Below are 18,176 nucleotides of genomic sequence, written 5' to 3' on the forward strand. Positions count from 1 at the left end.
ATGATGACAGTGATGATGATGATGATGATGATAATGATGACGATGATGATGATGATAATGATGACGATGATGATGATGATGATGATGATGGGGTGGGGGAGGAGGATTGAGGAGATTAAGAGAGAATAGCTGCTTAGCAATGGGGAGCTTCTCGCAACAGAAACGGCGCACCTTTTTCCAGAGAGATGATGATGACGATGATGATGATGATGGGGTAGAGGAGGAGGATTGAGGAGATTGAGAGAGAATAGCTGCTTAGCAATGGGGAGCTTCTCGCAAAATAAAACTATATTAGTGCCAACTGTGGTGTTTTTAAGGTAATCTCTTATGTGTCTACCAATGGCGTTACTTGGACATACTCTCATCCTCTGGGTTTCATTGAGCTACCTCTTGTGAAGCGGGACTGCATGATTTTACCGTATTCTCGCTGACACCAGACGATTTTATTCAACTTAAGGAACACATCTAGTATTCAAAGGGATACTGAAAGCTGTTCCTCATCACTCCACTTCGGAAAAAATCTATCCTAAGCTGAACAGAATGTCGGGAGATAACATGCGCATAATAGGCTTGCGTCATCATCTTGAGTTTAATACCGTGATCGTTTTACTCTAATAAAAGTAGTAAAAGACAAGAAAAGAACGGTAAAGTGGGAACAGGTGCACGTTTATTTGTACTACTGGCCATCATAATCTCGTAATTGATGGAAATGTACTCGTCTATGATATTACTTGTTTAATCAAAATCTTACATGTGTTTTAGTGATTATTGTTTGTATTCATTTTTTTCCATATTGCTATTGCTGTATTATTCTTCCCCTCTGTATAAGTGAGAAGGCAAAAGGAAGCCAGTGGTTGTATGGGACTCTAGGCATGTTTAGTCATATTTCTCAGATCTTATAGGATCATTACACGTCTTTTAAGATTCACTGTGTGTACCAATTCTCTCTTTAAACTGCTTCACCTTCTCGTGTGAACCGAGTGGCAAAATGAAACCAGCTGTTAGAAAGGAAGACCAGGTATGTATATATCTGCTACACTCTTCATTGTATCCAGCGCTGTTTATGAAGGCTGTTTACTTCTCTGTGTTATTCTTGAGGTCATTAATATCACCTCATTGTGCTATAATAGACACTGGTGATATTCCCCATCCTTCTATCTTTCTTCTCTATGTTGTTCTTATTCTTCACCTGTCTTAAGTCCGTATTCAGTGTCTTATTCCTCTTTATCTTTCTTTTTTATCATCCCTCAGTTACACCGTTTATCTCTGTCTTGCTTCTTATTTTTCTTCATTAATCGTTTTTTTTTCCTTATCCCTAAGATTGTTTTAAGATATTAGTGCTTTACGTTTCATTGATTTACGTGTGTTTTAATTAATTTCCTTCAGACTCTTCACCTTTTGCCTATTACCTCGTCATTCTCCTCTCTCTCTCTCTCTCTCTCTCTCTCTCTAATCAGCCCTTTTTACCGTATCCCCTCTCCCCCCTTCCTACCTTGTTTCCCTCCCCTCACTTTACCCCTCGTTACCTATTTCCCTTTTCCCCTCGACACCTGCAGTCTCTCTCATTCCCTCCATCTAAACCCTCTTCATTCTTCCTTCTTCCATCTCTCTTCTCTGAATCTTTTTTTTTTCTGTTACGTCTTCTCGTTCATTCCTCTTACTTTTTCTCCTCTTCCATCTCTCTCTCTCTCTCTCTCTCTCTCTCTCTCTCTATCTCTATCTCTCTCTCTCTCTCTCTCCCTCTTTTCCTTCCAACCTCCTCAGTCTCTCTCCATTATTTTTTTCTTCCTTCCTCATTCCCTTTGACATCCTTTTCTTCCTTATAACTCCACATTCCTTTCTCCCTCATTCCCTCCCTCTTTCTCCCTTTCTTCATTCCAGTTCTACATCTATCCTCTCTGCTTTTCTCTCCTTTTCTCCTTTTCTTTATCCTCTTGTAGCTGTCTCCTTTCTCCATCTGTCTCCCCGCTGTCACCTTCTCAGTCCACTTCTCCTATCCCACTACCTCTCTTTCCTCCACACTTCCCTCCCTCTCTCCCCCCCCCCACTCTCTGTCTCCATCCCCATCCTCTTTCCCTCTTTGATCTCTCTCTCTCTCTCTCTCCCACTTCTAAATGCATTCCTTTTTCCTTCCCCTTCTCTCCCTTGCTTTCTCTCCCGCTCAGTCCATTCTTCCCCCCTCTCTCCCTACTCTCTTCCTTTCCTCCACCTCTCTCCCTGTCCTTTCTTTTCTATCTCCACTCTTCCCCAATGCATCCACCTTACCTTACACTCCTCCCTCTTTCTCCCTTTCACCCACTATTCCCTTCCTTTCTCCTCTACCTTATCGTCCCCCCTCCATAAACCACCGTTCTCTCCATCTTTCCCTCCCTCCCATGCATCTCTCCGTCTCTCCGCTCCATCTCTTTCCCTCCACTTCATTTCTTGCTCCCTGCCGTCCATCTCTCCCTCTCCTCCAACTCTCCATCAGTTACCCTCCCTTCCTCTCTCCCTTCCTCCCTCCCATGCATCTCCCCCCTCTCCCCTCCCTCTCTCCCTCCCTCTCTCCCCACCCCCGCGAGGTGTGACTGTATTAATTAAGATATACCCAGGTGAGTCATGATGGAGGGAGGTGGGGGTAACTTGCCTACCTCCACAATACAATTACCCACACTCATCCACCCAACCTCATTATGCCCACTTTTCTACCTCATTATGGCCACTCCTCCACCTCATTATGGCCACTCCTCCACTTCATTATGGCCACTCCTCCACCTCATTATGGCCACTCCTCCACTTCATTATACCCAGTCTACTTGATTATGGCCACTCATCCACTCCATTATAAATACTCCTGACTCCACATCATTATCTCGAGAGAGAGAGAGAGAGAGAGAGAGAGAGAGAGAGAGAGAGAGAGAGAGAGAGAGAGAGAGAGAGAGAGAGATTTGAGTGAGATTTATGAGAAAAGAGGAGAAAGAGGAAGGTAGAAAAGAAGAATGGATGGGTAAGAAGAGATAAAATAAAATATAAGAGGAGAGAGAGACAAGAGGAGAGGAGAGGAGAGGAGAGGACAGAGGTAGAAAGAAAACTGCTAGAGAAAAGGAAACATGTGGAGAATGGAAAGGTTAAGAGAGAAGGTCAGAAGAGAGAGGATAAGAGAATAGAGAGGAAGAGGGAAAAGAGTAGAGAGGAAGAGGGAAAAGAGTAGAGAGGAAGAGGGAAAAGAGTAGAGAGGAAGAGGGAAAAGAGTAGAGAGGAAGAGGGAAAAGAGTAGAAAGGAAGAGGGATGAGTGGGTAAACGAAGATGCGTAAGAGACGAGAGGAAGAGTGAGAGGGAGTGAGAATAAGAGAGGTAGGAAGAGTGGTAAGATGAGAGAAAAAGAGGGGTAGGAAGGAAGAGGGGTTAGCGGGGAGAGGAGTAGTGAGGGGAGGGGAGAAGAAAAGAGGTAAGAAGTAAGAAGAGGAGTGAGATGGGAGAGAATGAGAGGCACGAGGGGAGATGATGAAAGGCAAGAAGGGGGAGAAAGAGGAATATGAGGGAGAGGAAGAAAGTAAGAGGGAAAAGGAAGAGAAGAGGCGAGAGGAAGAGGAATAAGAGAAAAGCGGAAGAGGGGTAAGGGTGGAGAGGAAGAGGGAGGAGTAAGTGGGGTAAGAGTAGAGAGGAGGAGGGATATAAGAGAGAAAGAGATGTAAGAAAGGAAGGAAAGAGAAGTAAGACAGCAGAAACGAGAGATAAGAGGGGAAGAGAAGAGGAGTAAGGGGGGGATACAAAAAGAGGTGACAGGAGAGAGACTCGAAAGAGGAGAAAAAGAAAAAAAAAAGAGAAGAAGAGAGGCATAAGGGTAAGAGAGGAGAGGAATGGAAAGAGGAGGAAGTGGAAGAGGAATAAGGGATTGAGGAAGTAGTAAACATGAAGGAAAAATGGAGGGGAAGAGGAAGGGAGGAAAATAGGAAGGTTGAGGGAGAAAGCTAAAGAAACAGAAAACAGAGGAAGAGGTGCAAGAGGAAAGGGGAAGAGGCGAAAGAGGGGAGAGGAAGGGGAGAGGCATGGGAGGAGATAAGGGGAAATGGAAGAGGAAGAGAGGGTGAAGAAAAACGTAGGCAAGGGAGAGGCCAGAGGAAGGAAAAAATGAAATTGAGAGAGGGGAGAGAAATGATGTGAGGGTGAAATGATAAAACCAAGTTACAATGTTAACTACCAGACCGGGGGAAGGAAACGAGAGAGAGAGAGAGAGAGAGAGAGAGAGAGAGAGAGAGAGAGAGAGGAAAAAGTGTCAAAGTGAAACAACAGGACAAACGAGGTTACTACATCACTGTGTTGCCGGGAAACAGACTGCTGGAGAAAGAGAGAGAGAGAGAGAGAGAGAGAGGTGGGGGGAGCTGACATCCCTTGTTTTATTCTTGTCTCCAGTTCCTCTCTCTCTCTCTCTCTCTCTCTCTCTCTCTCTCTGCCTCAGTAAATCCCTCCATTCATCCCTGCTTTCTCTCACTTTCACCCCCTGCTCTCACTCATCCGACAAATCTACCTCTCTCACTCTATATTCTTTTTCCCTTTCTCCCCTCTCTGCTGATTATGTTCCTCTCTCTCTCTCTCTCTCAATATTTTCTTCCTTCCCCTCCCTTGACTCCTCCCTCCCATCTTTCTTATCCTCTCCCTTCTCTCTCCTCTCCCTCTTTCTCTACATCCTCCATTTTCTCCCTGTTCCCCTCCTCCTCTTCCTCCTTTCTTCCTTCCTTGCCTTCTCCCCCTCCTTCACTTTCTCTGCCTCTCAGCTTCTTCCCTCCCTCCTCTCTCCCATCCACCTTCCCCTTCCCTTCTTCCTCTCTCCCTGTCTCTCACTTATCGCCATCTTCTCTCTCTGACCCAACAGACTACTTCCTACCTCTTCCCTTCTTATTTTCTCCTATCTCTCTCTCTCTCTCTCTCTCTCTCTCTCTCCCTGTCTCTCACTTATCGCAGTCTCCTATCTCTATCCCAGCAGACTACTTCCCTCTCTTCCCTTCTTATTTTCTCCGCCTTTCCCTCCTCTCATTCTCTCTCTCTCCACACCATTCTCTTCCTGTACCCCCCCCCCCACACACACACACATCCCACGCCGCTGTGCACCCCCATCACTACCTTCCCACACCTGCCCCCGTACCTAGCTAACTGTTAATTAGTGCCGTAATTGTGCGAGTGTTTCAATTAAGGCGCTTCAGTGCCGGATCAATGATAATGACTGATTAATTCACCTGATATGCAAGGGGTGGGCTGGGTGGGTGTCGGGAGGGGGAGTAGGGGGTGACAGGGGCGTACACCGCATAGGCACCACCGTTATTGATTACGGCGAACAGGTGGTGGGGAGAGGAGGGGAGAGGAGAAGGGAGGGGAGGGGAGAGAGAGGGAAGAAGCGGGGAGCTAGGAAGGAGGGAAATACTGAAGGATAGGGAAGGAAGAATCTGGTGTGAGGTGCGAGGAAGGTGTTGAGGGATTGAGAAGGATGGAGTGAGGGTGAAGAGGAGAGAGAGGATGGAAGGAAGGAATGGAGGGAGGAGGGAGAGGGATTAGGAGGAGGGAGAGGAAGAGGAAGGAAGGAGAGATATGTTGAGGAATAGGGGGAAAATGTAATGAACTGCTGACAGAGAGAGAGAGAGAGAGAGAGAGGTATGCAAGGCAGACTGGTAAATGCAAGGGTTTTAGGAAGGAAAGACCGGAGAGAGAGAAGGAAGAAGGGAGTTAAAGAGTAAAGGAAGGAAGGAAGAAAGTGGATAGGTGAGGGTGAGGAGGGAGAGAGAAATCGGGAGGGAAGAAAGAAAATAGGTAAAGAAAAGGAGAAGACGAGGAAGGAAGGAGGGAGGGAGGCAAATGCAGGGAGGGAGGAAGAATGGAGGAAAAGAAGGGATGAATGAATCAAGGAAAAGTGGAGAGGGTAGCATACTGAGGGATGGAGGAAAGGAAGGAAAGGGGAGAGGCAGGAGAAAACGAGGGGAGGGGAGGGACGCGGAGGGAAGTAGGGAGGAAAGTAAGGGTAGGAAGGAAGGAGGAAGGGAGGACAGTAAGGGCAGCAAGGAGAGGAAGGGGAGGGGGAAGGAGGAGGAGCAAAGGCATGAGGAAAGAATTTATGTAGAGGGAAGTAGGGAGGAAGTTACAGAGAGTGGCATAGAGGGAGGGAAGGGAGGTGGAAGGGAGGGAAGAGAGGTGTAAGGGAGCGTTGAAGGTCACTTGGTTGATAAGTAAATTGATGGTAGTGGTAGTTGTAGTGGCAGGTGTAGTGTAGTGGTTGTTATGGGTTACAGATTAAGTGATGGTGTTGATCAGTATTGCAAAGGTGAGACAAGGTGAGTATGGCTGTTATGGTATTGGTTTTAACATGGCGACAGCATACTTACAAAATGTTTATATTGTTAAGTAGATGATTGAAGAAGTTATATGTTCTTTGATGTAAAAGAAAAAAGAAAAAATCAAAGGCTTAAGCTGCAAAATTATCCCTTCCAAAGAAAGCGTTTAAATATGAGTGTATTAAAATCGTTCATAAAGTGAATGGATGACAGCGCCGAGGCAGCAGGAAATATACAGACCCAAATATGACCAGCTGAGTACATTGAAAGACCGAGAATACAGGTTACCTCTTAAATCTGAGAGAGAGAGAGAGAGAGAGTCTATAATGGGTTGCTGAATGTAGGTGTGGTGTTGGTTATGGTATCCTAGCTGAAGTGGAATTGATGATTAAGTTTCTATACTCTTTTTACTCTAACCTGGTCTAAACTGTCATCTCTCCCACTTGAATGCTGAGCTGTAACAACAAAGGAACACTAGAACATGATGCTAGTCACGAAGAAGAGCTATGGAATGGATGTCGAGCCGTAATATTGTCTTTTTCTCCCACTAAGCTACGTGATATAAGCTACAGAAGGACGAAAATCTGGGCCAAGTTGGTGTGAAAAAACTATATACTTTTTCTTACTACTTGGTCCAAGTTTTTTGTCCTTTTGCGGCTTGTCACGTACCGCGGCAGAAACATAAGACAATATAACGACCCTACAGCCTTTTCATGACACTTCCTCGTGACTAGCATTATAGTCTATCGATCTATAGTTACAACTGAGGATTAAAGTGAGAGAGGTGTCAATATTAGGCCACGCAAAATTGAAAAGGGTTTAGTTTCTGCGATGGAGCTGTCAAGAGAGAAGTTGATGCGGTAGTTGCTGCAGCTGTCGTATTTAACGTGGTCATTGACAGTCTTGAACAACCCTTTTAGTGCAATGTCGTCCTTTCTGTAGTTTTCTTCGTATTACCAGACGATTTTATTCAGCTTGTAGACTGCTCGTAAGGGAGGGATTGATTCAGGCTGTATTTAACCCCTGCAGGTCATAAAGTCTTGCCCAGGCTAAATAAAGTCGTTTGAAGAATGCAAGGTTAGGGCACTGGGAAATTAGTGTTAAAATCCTATACATCATTGCTCCTATGATGGACTAGTTTACATTATTCTTGTTACTAATAGACGATTTTATTCAGCTTAAGGAAGGGATCTCGCAGTGAAAAAGCTCAATGAATGCCGTATCTTACCCCTCCAAATTCGAAAAATCTCTAAGGGAAAAAAATCGTCTGGAGAGAGCAAAAATAAAAGTAAAAAACACCACCATTAGGCAGGAGGGGTTTAGGAATCAGAAGTACTTGGTTTGACATTAGAATTAGGCAGTGTTTCTTTGTGATTGCATTAGCTGGTAGTGATGATGGTGAAGAGGCCAGTGAGGGAGGGGAAAGAAGATAAAGAGGGTGTGTGAGCGATTTGTGACTGTGAGGAGTAGAGATGTGAGGGTGTTTGGGTGAGGCGGTGAACTTTGTGTGTGTGTGTGTGTGTGTGTGTGTGTGTGTGTGTGTTAACTGATGATGTGGGTGATGACTGGTGTGATGAAACTGATGACTATTAGTACTGATGCTGACTGTGGTGGCGTACTGTGGTGACTTATGGTGACTGGTGGTGTAGCGGAGACAGTAGTGTGGTGACTATGGTGATGAAAGAAATAGCTGTAGTATGGTAACTTATGGTGCCTGTTAATGGTGAATATAATGGCGAATATATAACTTGTATGGTGACGAGTATGGTGACTTATAGTGATCGTGGAATAGTGACTAGTATGGTGAAATTAATATGGTGACTGCAGTATGGTTTAATATAGTGAATATCATGGTCACTGTATTATGGTGACTACAGTATGGTGTCTAATATAGTGACTAGCATTATGATTATGGTATGGTGAATGGTTGCGTAGATGGTGAGGGTAATGTAGTGGCTCTGATGGTGTAGAAGCTTATGGTGACTCCAGTATGGCTGCTTATGGTGTAAATGGTGACAATTCTTACCATCACCACACCATAAGAGAGGCAAAGAGGGAAGATGAAAAGAGAGGGAATGGATGGGAACGCTGACTTTTACGAATAAGGATGGAAGGTGATTATGGGAATGATGAGAGAGGGGTTTTTGATGGGGAGAGAGAGAGAGAGAGAGAGAGAACAGACAGACAGACAGACAGACAGACAGAGACAGAGAGAGAGGAACGAACAGGAAATGGAACAGAAGAGGGAGAGGTTTATTTGATAATGTATAATTGAGAGAGAGAGAGAGAGAGAGAGAGAGAGAGAGAGAGAGAGAGAGAGAGAGAGAGAGAGAGAGAGAGAGAGAGAGAGGAATGAATAGGAAAGGGAACAGGAGAGGGAGAGGTTTATGTGATAATGTATAATTCAGAGAGAGAGAGAGAGAGAGAGAGAGGAATGAATAAGAAAGGGAATAGGAGAGGGAGAGGCTAATGTGATAAATAATGTAAATGAGAGAGAGAGAGAGAGAGAGAGAGAGAGAGAGAGAGTCAAAACGAGAGAGCAACAGTCCCTTGATCCAGAGGTGAGAGAGGGTGAGGTTGAGAGAGAGGGGAAGAGAGAGCCTATGATGGAAATGAATTTGTTCCAGTTAACCAATTTACATTTTTAGTATATCTGAATAATTCATTAATATATTAATTAATACTGAAATCAGAATTCAATAGCACGGAACGGTCGCAAATTGTCGATCTCAAATATTAAATGATTTTGACAGAATTTATTTTTTTTTTATTGGACACACGACTGAATTATGAGCATTTGTTAATTAAGGGAGGGTGGATGGGTGGATGAGTGGATGGTTAGTGCAGTGGATGGGTGGATGGTTAGTGGAGTGGGTGGATGGGTGGGTAAATGGTGGGAGCTTGGGTGGGTTACTGGTGTAGGTGGATATTGGGTGGAAAGGGTGGGTGGTGGTTGATGAATGTAATGGGTGAGTGGGGTGGTTAGATGCTGTGTGTGTGTGGGGGGGGGGATTAACGGGTGTGTGGGTGGATGTTGGGTGGAGTACTTGGATGAATGGATGATAAGTGGAGTGAGTGAGTGGGGTGGTTAGACGGTGTGTGCGGGGGGGTTTGGGGTTTGGGGGTTGGATGTGTGTGTGTGTGTGTGTGTGTGTGTGTGTGTGTGTGTGTGTGTGTGTGTGTGTGTGTGTGTGTGTGTGTGTGTGTGTGTGTGTGTGTGTGTGTGTGTGTGTGTGTGTGTGTGTGGACGAATGCATCATAAAAGAGGAGCAGTCGAATAGGTATCTGGTTTTTAAGTCTGTTTCTCCAAAATTAAAAGTGACTCTCTCTCTCTCTCTCTCTCTCTCTCTCTCTCTCTCTCTCTCTCTCTCCAATCTATCAGCCACATTTTATTTTATACAGACACAAAGAAGCTTATTTTTTCATATATTTAAAGCATCACACTTATTATTAATTCTGTCAGACTTTGCTTTACGTATATTATAAAAGATTATTTTAACAATTTTAGGCAACTTACTATAATGTAGTGCCGTTTATTTCAAGAACTAACGAAATTAATTAATACACTTAGGATTCCTCCATATAGCCTGTTTTAGGTTACTCATCCGTGGAAACGAAAATAATCTGATCTAATTTATCACATATTCGTATTATCTTTTCCAGTCTAGCCTGTCTTAAGCCTCTTCATACCCAGGCCATTCCAGTTCTTATCTCTCCTATCCGTGAATTATCTATCCATACGTGATAAAGACAAGGCCGACAGTTCAATTATTCTTGTCTAGTCAGCCTAAGATTACCAAACCTGACCATATTTAGGCGACTTATTCCTGACACAGAACTGGATGACACCACTTAAACACAATACACATGATCGCAATTAGACCGTCGGCATTCCTGGCTCAACCAACAAACATCTAAGTTTCTCGTATCTCGTATTGCTTCACTTAGCATAACGATACCTCACCTCATCTAACCTAACCTAATCTAACTTAACCTAATCCAGTCTAACCATACCTAACCAAAATTAGTTATACCTCACCTTGGCTCGTATTCTTGTTGCGTAAAGAAGCTCCCTAACACCTTTAGTTAAGCGATTTATTTTGTTTACTACATCTTACCGTCCTTTGTGTTACATCCATCTACCATCGCCATACTCGGCAATAATAACGTACCAAAGGATATTAACCAGAGACAACAAAAAAATAAATCGCTAAGGAATAGGTGCTGGAGAACCTCCTGAGGCGACGAAACTGCAATCCCTTATCTTACCTAACCATACCTGACGTAACCTAACCACACCTCAGCTGGTACTTCAAAGGAAACATTTGACGCAACCACACACAACCCAGATGACGTAGGCGAGTGACGTCAATCGGAAATGACACTAACGGAGCACATTTCACAAGGCAAGTGGAAAAGTTTGCTCCGTTACAGCCTGACCAGGAAGTTAGAGGGAAATGGCGACAAGGAAATGTGATTCTTCATGTCCGGATGCAGAGAAAAAAAGTTATTGGTTTTGGATGTGATGGTGGTGTTAAAGAGGGGCTACGTGGATGGGCAGTGGGGAGGAAGGTAAGGACTGTGGGACGAATGGATGGATAAATGGGTGGGAAATGGTTCAAACTGTCTAGCTATCTATATCCATCCATCTACCTATCTCTAACCATCCATCTATCTATCTATCTACATCTACAGTATATCTATCAATCTATCTATACAAAGTGTGTGTCTAGCTACAGGCAAAGGCTTAACAGCACGTTTCCACCAGCAAGTGGCATTAATCTGCATGGCATCCAGCACGATAAAATTATGGGCAAGGATTTGTGGTTGAGTATGTAGAGTTTGCAGAAATATAATTATGGCTATTTATCATGCTGACTTACGAGCAATCAACATCAGCAGGGTGCATCCATCATTTCTTTGTAAATTGTAGTACAGGATATTGGTCAAGAAGGTCCACACTACACTAAACACGTTCCGTATACACTCCCTACTTCATGGTCTCTCCCAGCTCTCCTTCCTTCCCTCCTCACTACTTCCATCTTCTGCTTCTTTCTTCTCACTTCCATACCCCTTGCCTTCCCTCGTTCTTTCTTCCTTCTCCCAGCCCCTCTTCCCTTCTCTTCTCAATCCTCCTATCTTCTTGCCACTATTCCCTTTCCTCCTGTCTTCTGTCAGTTTCTATTCAATCCTTTCCTCATCCAGCCACCCTTCCTTCCCTCATCCCTCCTTTGTTCCTTCCACCAGTCCCTCCTTCCTGCTCCTTTCTTCTAGCTCCACCTCCCTCCTTCCTTCCCTCTCCTCTCTCCTTCCTTCCCTCCCTCCTTCCTTCCCTCTCCTCTCTCCTTCCTTCCCTCCCTCCCTCATATGCACCCCAGTGGCATCGTTAGGACAATTATCCAAGGGGTGGCGCGTCTTAAAAGGGAAGAAGCACTCGCCTTCCCCCTCCCTATTAATGCCTCAGTCTCCCCCTAATTGCTACACTCGGCCCCGTTTTCTCCTATCCGATTGTCAGCCCCTTCTCTTTGTTGATGTTGTGCTTGGTAATGACGGTATTATTGTCCACTGATTCGTGTTTACATACGCTTTGTTGACGGACTGCCTCTGACGTCAGCAAGTGTTTACCTTTTTATCCACCTTTTCTTTCTATCTTTTTCGTTTTTTGTGTGTGCTTGTGTGTTTGCTTTCTTCGTCTTTGCTGATGAGTTTTTCTATAATTCTCTGTTTTTGTGCATTTTTATTTTTGTACACACACCGATTATGTAGTATTCTTATAGGCAATTGGTTTCATTACTCTTTTTAACTTATACTCTCTCTCTCTCTCAATGCCATTTTCTCATGAACTGCTCTCATCTCACTTAATTAATTACATGACCTCTGACTTTCACATCCATTTTGTACTGTTTCTCCTTCCGTATGGCCTTTTTCTGTCCCTTATCTTTTCCCCTTCCGTTTTGAATTTCCACCCTTCCCTCACCTGTTCTATCCCTCCTTTGCCTCCCCTCTTCCTTTTCCTTTCCTAAATTTCCCTATCTCTGTTTCTGTATTTCCCAGCCTTTCCCTATTTATTTTTCTCTACATTTTCTTCTGTTCCGTCAATCGCGATCTCCATTCACTGCCGTCTCGTCTCTATTTCTTTCTTTTTAATTCTCCTTTCTCTTCCCACGTTGTCTGTTTATATTTTGCGTCCCCTTCTATAACTCCTATTCCTCTCATTCTCCTACCCACCTCGTTCAACACATCCCCTGTCCTCTTCCCCCTTGTGTCCTATCTCCCCTTTTCAACTCTCTCCCTCCCCTCCGTCTGCCTCCTCCTCCTCCTCCTTCCTCTCCTACACGTAGTCCTTCCTCTTCTGCCCTTACTGTCACCTTTTTCTTCCTCTCTTCCTACCACCCCTCTTCCTCACCACCTCCGTCTCCTCTCTTCCCTCTCTTCTTGGTGTCCCCTTCCTTTCCTCTTCCCACCTCCTCCTTCTCTTCTTCTTACTTCTCCCCTTCTCTCTCTTTACTTCCCCCCTCCCTCTCCTCCTCTTCTTATTTCTCCCCTTTCTCTCCTCTGCCTACCTCCCCTCTTCGTATCGTCTCTCTGCTTCCTGTCCTCCTGTTACCTCCTCTCTCCTCTTCCTCTTCCCATTTCCCCTTCCTCTCCTCCTGCTACATCCTCTCTCCTTTTCCTCTTCCCATTTCCCCTTCCTCTCCTCTTCCTACTTCCCCTTTCTTTGCTCCTCCTACTACCCCTTTCTCTCCTCCTCCTCCTCCTCCTGTCTCCCCCCTCCTCTCCTCTCCCCCTCTCCCCCTCCCCACCAGCACAGAGGGTGTGTGTGTCTGGGCGCTAACGAGACAATTGATTGCTATATCACGCTCGACCTGCCTCACTCACCTCACCTGCCTTACTCACCTGCCTCACTCACCTACCTCACACACTCACCTACCTCACACACTCACCTACCTCACTCACTCACCTGCCTCACTCACTCACCTGTCTCGCTCATCTCACTTGCCTCACTCACGTTACCTGCCTCATTCACTCACATACCTTCCTCACTCATTCACCTGCCATATCCACTCACTTGCCTCATCGACTCACTCGCCTGCCTCATCCACTTACATACCTCACCCGCTTACTTGTCTCGCTCACTCACCTTCCTCACCCACTCGCCTGTCTCACCCACTCACCTGCCTCACTCACTCACCAGCCTCACTCACTCACCAGCCTCACTCACTCACTAGCCTCACTCACTCACTCACCTGTCTTACTCATCCATCTGCCTCACTCTCTCGCCTGTCTCAATCACTCGCTTTCTTCACTCACTCATCTGCCTCACCCACTCACCTGCCTCACTCATTCACCTGCCTTACCCACTCGTCTATCTTACCTACCTCACTCACCATGCCAATCTCCCATGCCTGACTAATCTTTCACCACCGAACGATTAAATTTAACTTAGAGAATATGTTCAGTAGAGAAGGGATGAGAGGCAAACTTCATTTTTCCCTTTTCTATGACAGATCCCCCTTGAAGAAAATTGCATAGGAGTAAAGAAAACGAGATAATAATGAGTTAACGTATTGAAAGGGTTATGCCAGAAATCTTTTAGAAACTGACATATTAAACGTGATGGAAAAAAATGGATCTCCTCTTAAATCACTCATCATCATCATCATCATCATCATCATCATCATCATCATCACCATCACCACCACCACCACCATCATTATCATCATCATCATCATCCTGGTCTGGGCTCGATTCGATATGGGGGCGAATATTTAACAGGATGTAGTGGCATATCTTTTTGTGTCTTTCAACATGTTTGCTTCTTGTTAAGGTTTTCTCGATGATACGTACAAACTCCTTTACTCACAAGCACACATACACACTCCTTAACTCACAAGCACATGATCTCCATTACTCACAACCACATAATCTCCCTTACTTACAAGCACATATACACACTCCTTAACTCACAAGCACATATACACACTCCTTAACTCACAAGCACATAATCTCCCATACTCACAAGCCATACACACTCCTTTACTCACAAGCACATATACACACTTCTTTGCTCACATGCACATATACACACTTCTTTGCTCACATGCACATATACACACTCCCTTACTCACAAACACATATACACACTCCTTTACTCACAAGCACATATACACACTTCTTTGCCCACAAGCACATATACACACTTCTTTGCTCACATGCACATATACACACTTCTTTGCTCACATGCACATATACACACTTCTTTGCTCACATGCACATATACACACTCCCTTACTCACAATCACATATACAAACTCCCTTACTCACAAGCACATATACAAACTCCCATACTCACAAGCACATATACAAACATCCATACTCACAAGCACATATACACACTCCCTTACTCACAAGCACATATACACACTCCCTTACTCACCAGCACATATACACACTCCCTTACTCACAAGCACATATACACACTCCCTTACTCACAAACACATATACACACTCCCTTACTCACAAGCACATATACACACTCCCTTACTCACAAGCACATATACACACTCCCTTACTCACAAGCACATATACACACTCCCTTACTCACAAGCACACATACACACTCCCTTACTCACAAGCACATATACACACTCCTTTACTCACAAGCACATATACACACTTCTTTGCTCACATGCACATATACACACTCCCTTACTCCCAGTCAATTATGCACACTCCCTTACAGTACAATCACATATACACACTCCCTTACTAGCACACCTACACACTCCTTTACTCTCACAGTTTCATCTCCACTTCTCACCCAACATTACAGAAGCCTTCCACGCCTATACCCGTGTCTGATGCACTGGGTGGGGGAGGGTCATTCCCCCTGTGACAGAATATTGCGTTCCTTGGTCCTAGAGATTAAATGATTTCCAGATCCAATAAAACATGACTTAACCCAGCAGAGGTGTTTCTTACGCCAGGTGTAAATTGGTAGATACATAAACACATACATACATATATACATACACACATATATTCTTACATGCAAACATACATACATACATACATACCAACACACATCCATCCAGCCATACATTCATTCATACATCCACATATATGTCACTGTACTTCAACCACAGCATACTCACAAAACTCTCTCTCTCTCTCTTTCTCACACACACACACACACACACACACACACACACACACATTTATCAAGAGCAAACTGGCGATATCAAGCCGACCATAACCTCCTCAGCATCGCCCCCTCCCGTCACCTTAATCCCAAAATTCACACCCCAAAAAAAGCCACAAAAAAGCCCCGAGAAACAGCGCCACCCAAACCAGCAATTAGTGTCTTGTCTAATTGCATTCAGAGGTCATTAAGGCCGCGGGAACTAGGGTGAGGCGGGGATCATATTCTCGTCGGGAAAGGAGAATGCGTAACACTTCTTCCTTGGTGGTTTAGTTTGTACATTAACCCTCTCGTACTTGGGATAACTCAGGAAGGAATTCGTTACGTCTCTCCCTCTCCCCTTCCTCTCTCCTCAGTCCTTCCTCCCTCCTTCCCTCTTTTATTCCCTTTCCTCTTGCTTTCTCCCCGCCTGCCTCTTCTTATATTCTTACTCTCTCCCTCTTCTTTACATATTTCCATCTCGCTTCTCCCTTAGTCTCTCTATTAACCTCTTCCTCTATTCTTCCTTTACGCTTCTCTTCCTAACCCTTTCTTTACCTTTCCCTTTAGTTTCCATGTTCTTCAGTTCTCTCTCTCTCTCTCTCTCTCTCTCTCTCTCCCCATCAAATTTCCCCCTCCCTGCCTTCCTTCTGTTCGTCCCCTTCTTTCATTTGTCACCTCCATACACTTCCTTTTACCAGTCCTCTCTCTCTCTCTCTCTCTCTCTCTCTCTCTCTCTCTCTCTCTGTCTTCTTCTGTGACTCAGAATAAATATCACTGTCAGCCTGTAACCGTAGCAGTAAATGTGGGCTCCTGCAGAACTTAAAGCTTTCCGGAGGGAGAGTGGTAGTAAAAAAAAAAAAACTCATGCTGGAGACGTACGACAGGGATGCAGTACCCGTTTGAGAGTAGTACATATATGCAAGTCCTGTGTTGTTGTTGTTGTTGTTGTTGTTGTTGTTGTGTGTGTGTGTGTGTGTGTGTGTGTGTGTGTGTGTGTGTGTGTGTGTGTGTGTGTGTGTGTGTGTGTGTGTGTGTGTGTGTGTGTGTGTGTGTGTGTGTGTGTGTACTGGCCTCGAACGAACCTCTGAAATCCATCAATCTTTGTTTTTTTCTGCAATATTTTGTGTGTTACTTTATTCCCCATTTTCTATATCCCTTCTTTATTTCTTTCCTTCCTCCCTTTACTATCACTTCACCTCTCTCTTCCCTCTTGCTTCTTCCTTTCCCCTCTTCCTCTTATTATCCCTACCCATCCCTCCCTCCCTCCCACTGCATTTCTTCCTCTTCTCTCAATTTCCTCTTTTCTCACTTTCTTTCTCCCTTCCTCTAGCCCTGTTTCATTCTCCTCGTCTCTCCCATCCCTTCTCCTTTTCATGCCTTCCAACATTCTCTTTTCCCTCTTTCTTTTACCTTGTCAACTTCCTTACTCCTCTCTGTTTTCCCCTCCTCCTCTTTTCCTCTTTCCCCCTCGTCCTTTCCCCTCTTCCTCTCACTGCCCTCCATTCCTCCCCCCTCTCCCCACTCGCTCCCTTCCTCCCAGTCCTCTTTTCCCCTTCTCTCCCTCCTTCCTAACTAACTCTTTTCTTGCCTCCACCTTCCCCTCTTCTCCCTCTCCTCCTTTCGTATCCCTGCCCTTTTCCCATCTTATTCTCTCTCTTCCCTTCTCCTCCCTTCCTTTCTGTTCTCTCTCCCTTCCTATTCTCCCTTCCCTTCTCCTTCCTCCCTTCCTATCCCCCCTGTGAGCCCAATTAGTGAAGGGGAGTATTTGCGCCCCGTTTAATAATAGTAATCTTGGAGGTACTGCCGTCCCCTCGCTCCCCCCTCAGGGCTTGTCACTACCAGAGGGGTGGGGGTTGGGTGGGGGTGAAGGAGTGGGGTGGGGGTGGAGGGGAGAAGGGGGGACGAAGGAAATATTGGAGGAAAGAGAGGCAAAGGAGGGGAAGGGTGGGTAGGAGTAGAAGGTGAGGGAAGAAGGAGAAGGAAAGAAATGATGAGGGAAAGAAAACGGGAGGTGCTTGTGGATAAGAGGTGAGGGGAGAAGGAGAGAGGAAGGAAGGAAATGATGGGGGGAAAGACGAAAGTGAGGGAGGAAGAGTGGGAGGGAGGAGGGGTGGGGGTTAGGGAGGTACTGAGATGCGAAGAGGGGAAGAAGGAAGTAATGGGGGAAAGAGTAAAATGAGAGAAGAACAGCAGGAGGGGAGAGAGGTGGGGGCAGGGAGGCTGAGAGACAGGTGCGGCTGAGGAGGTGGAGAAGAGCAAGGAGGAGGGATGGAAAAGAAATGGAAAGGAGAGAGAAGGAAGTTAAAGGGACAGTAAAGAGGAAGGAAAATGAAATGAAAGTGAGGGGAGAAGGAAAGTGAGTGAGGGAAATAAAGAAGCATGCGAGAGGAGGATGGTGGGAGGTTGGCTAGAAGAAAAGGGAGAAAGGGAAATGAAGAAAAATTGTGAATACGGTGTCATATATATATATATATATATATATATATATATATATATATATATAAAAGAGACAGACAGACAGAGATGCTGTACCAAAAGGGGAGAACATTGTGTCTAAGAGTCACTGACATACAGTGTCAAAAGTAGGTGGCAGGTGGGGGAACGAATCATCCATCCACTATGTAATGCTATATTCAGGTGTCTCTACACTGAGACAAGTCAAACTGTTGTGGTCCTCGAAACCATTTACTGA

At 45.0% G+C, this 18,176-nt stretch overlaps 2 protein-coding genes across 2 annotated transcripts in view; both read left to right on the plus strand.

Moving 5' to 3' along the window:
• Window positions 1-18,176, plus strand: part of LOC145392372 (uncharacterized) — a 104,724-nt gene that overhangs the window by 31,832 nt on the left and 54,716 nt on the right. The gene's annotated exons all lie outside the window — the stretch shown is intronic.
• The window catches only part of LOC145392508 (uncharacterized), a 40,067-nt gene continuing 28,157 nt past the window's right edge, over window positions 6,267-18,176 (plus strand). Inside the window, exons 1-2 of the mRNA XM_080266898.1 lie at window positions 6,267-6,300; window positions 7,484-7,507. Of these exons, the coding sequence (XP_080123024.1) occupies window positions 6,267-6,300; window positions 7,484-7,507 (58 nt within the window). The remainder of the gene's footprint in view (window positions 6,301-7,483; window positions 7,508-18,176) is intronic.

This window comes from Coenobita brevimanus, chromosome 22, assembly GCF_032717465.1.
Source record: "Coenobita brevimanus isolate Jiangsu-jjx chromosome 22, ASM3271746v2, whole genome shotgun sequence".
NCBI lineage: Eukaryota > Metazoa > Arthropoda > Malacostraca > Decapoda > Coenobitidae > Coenobita > Coenobita brevimanus.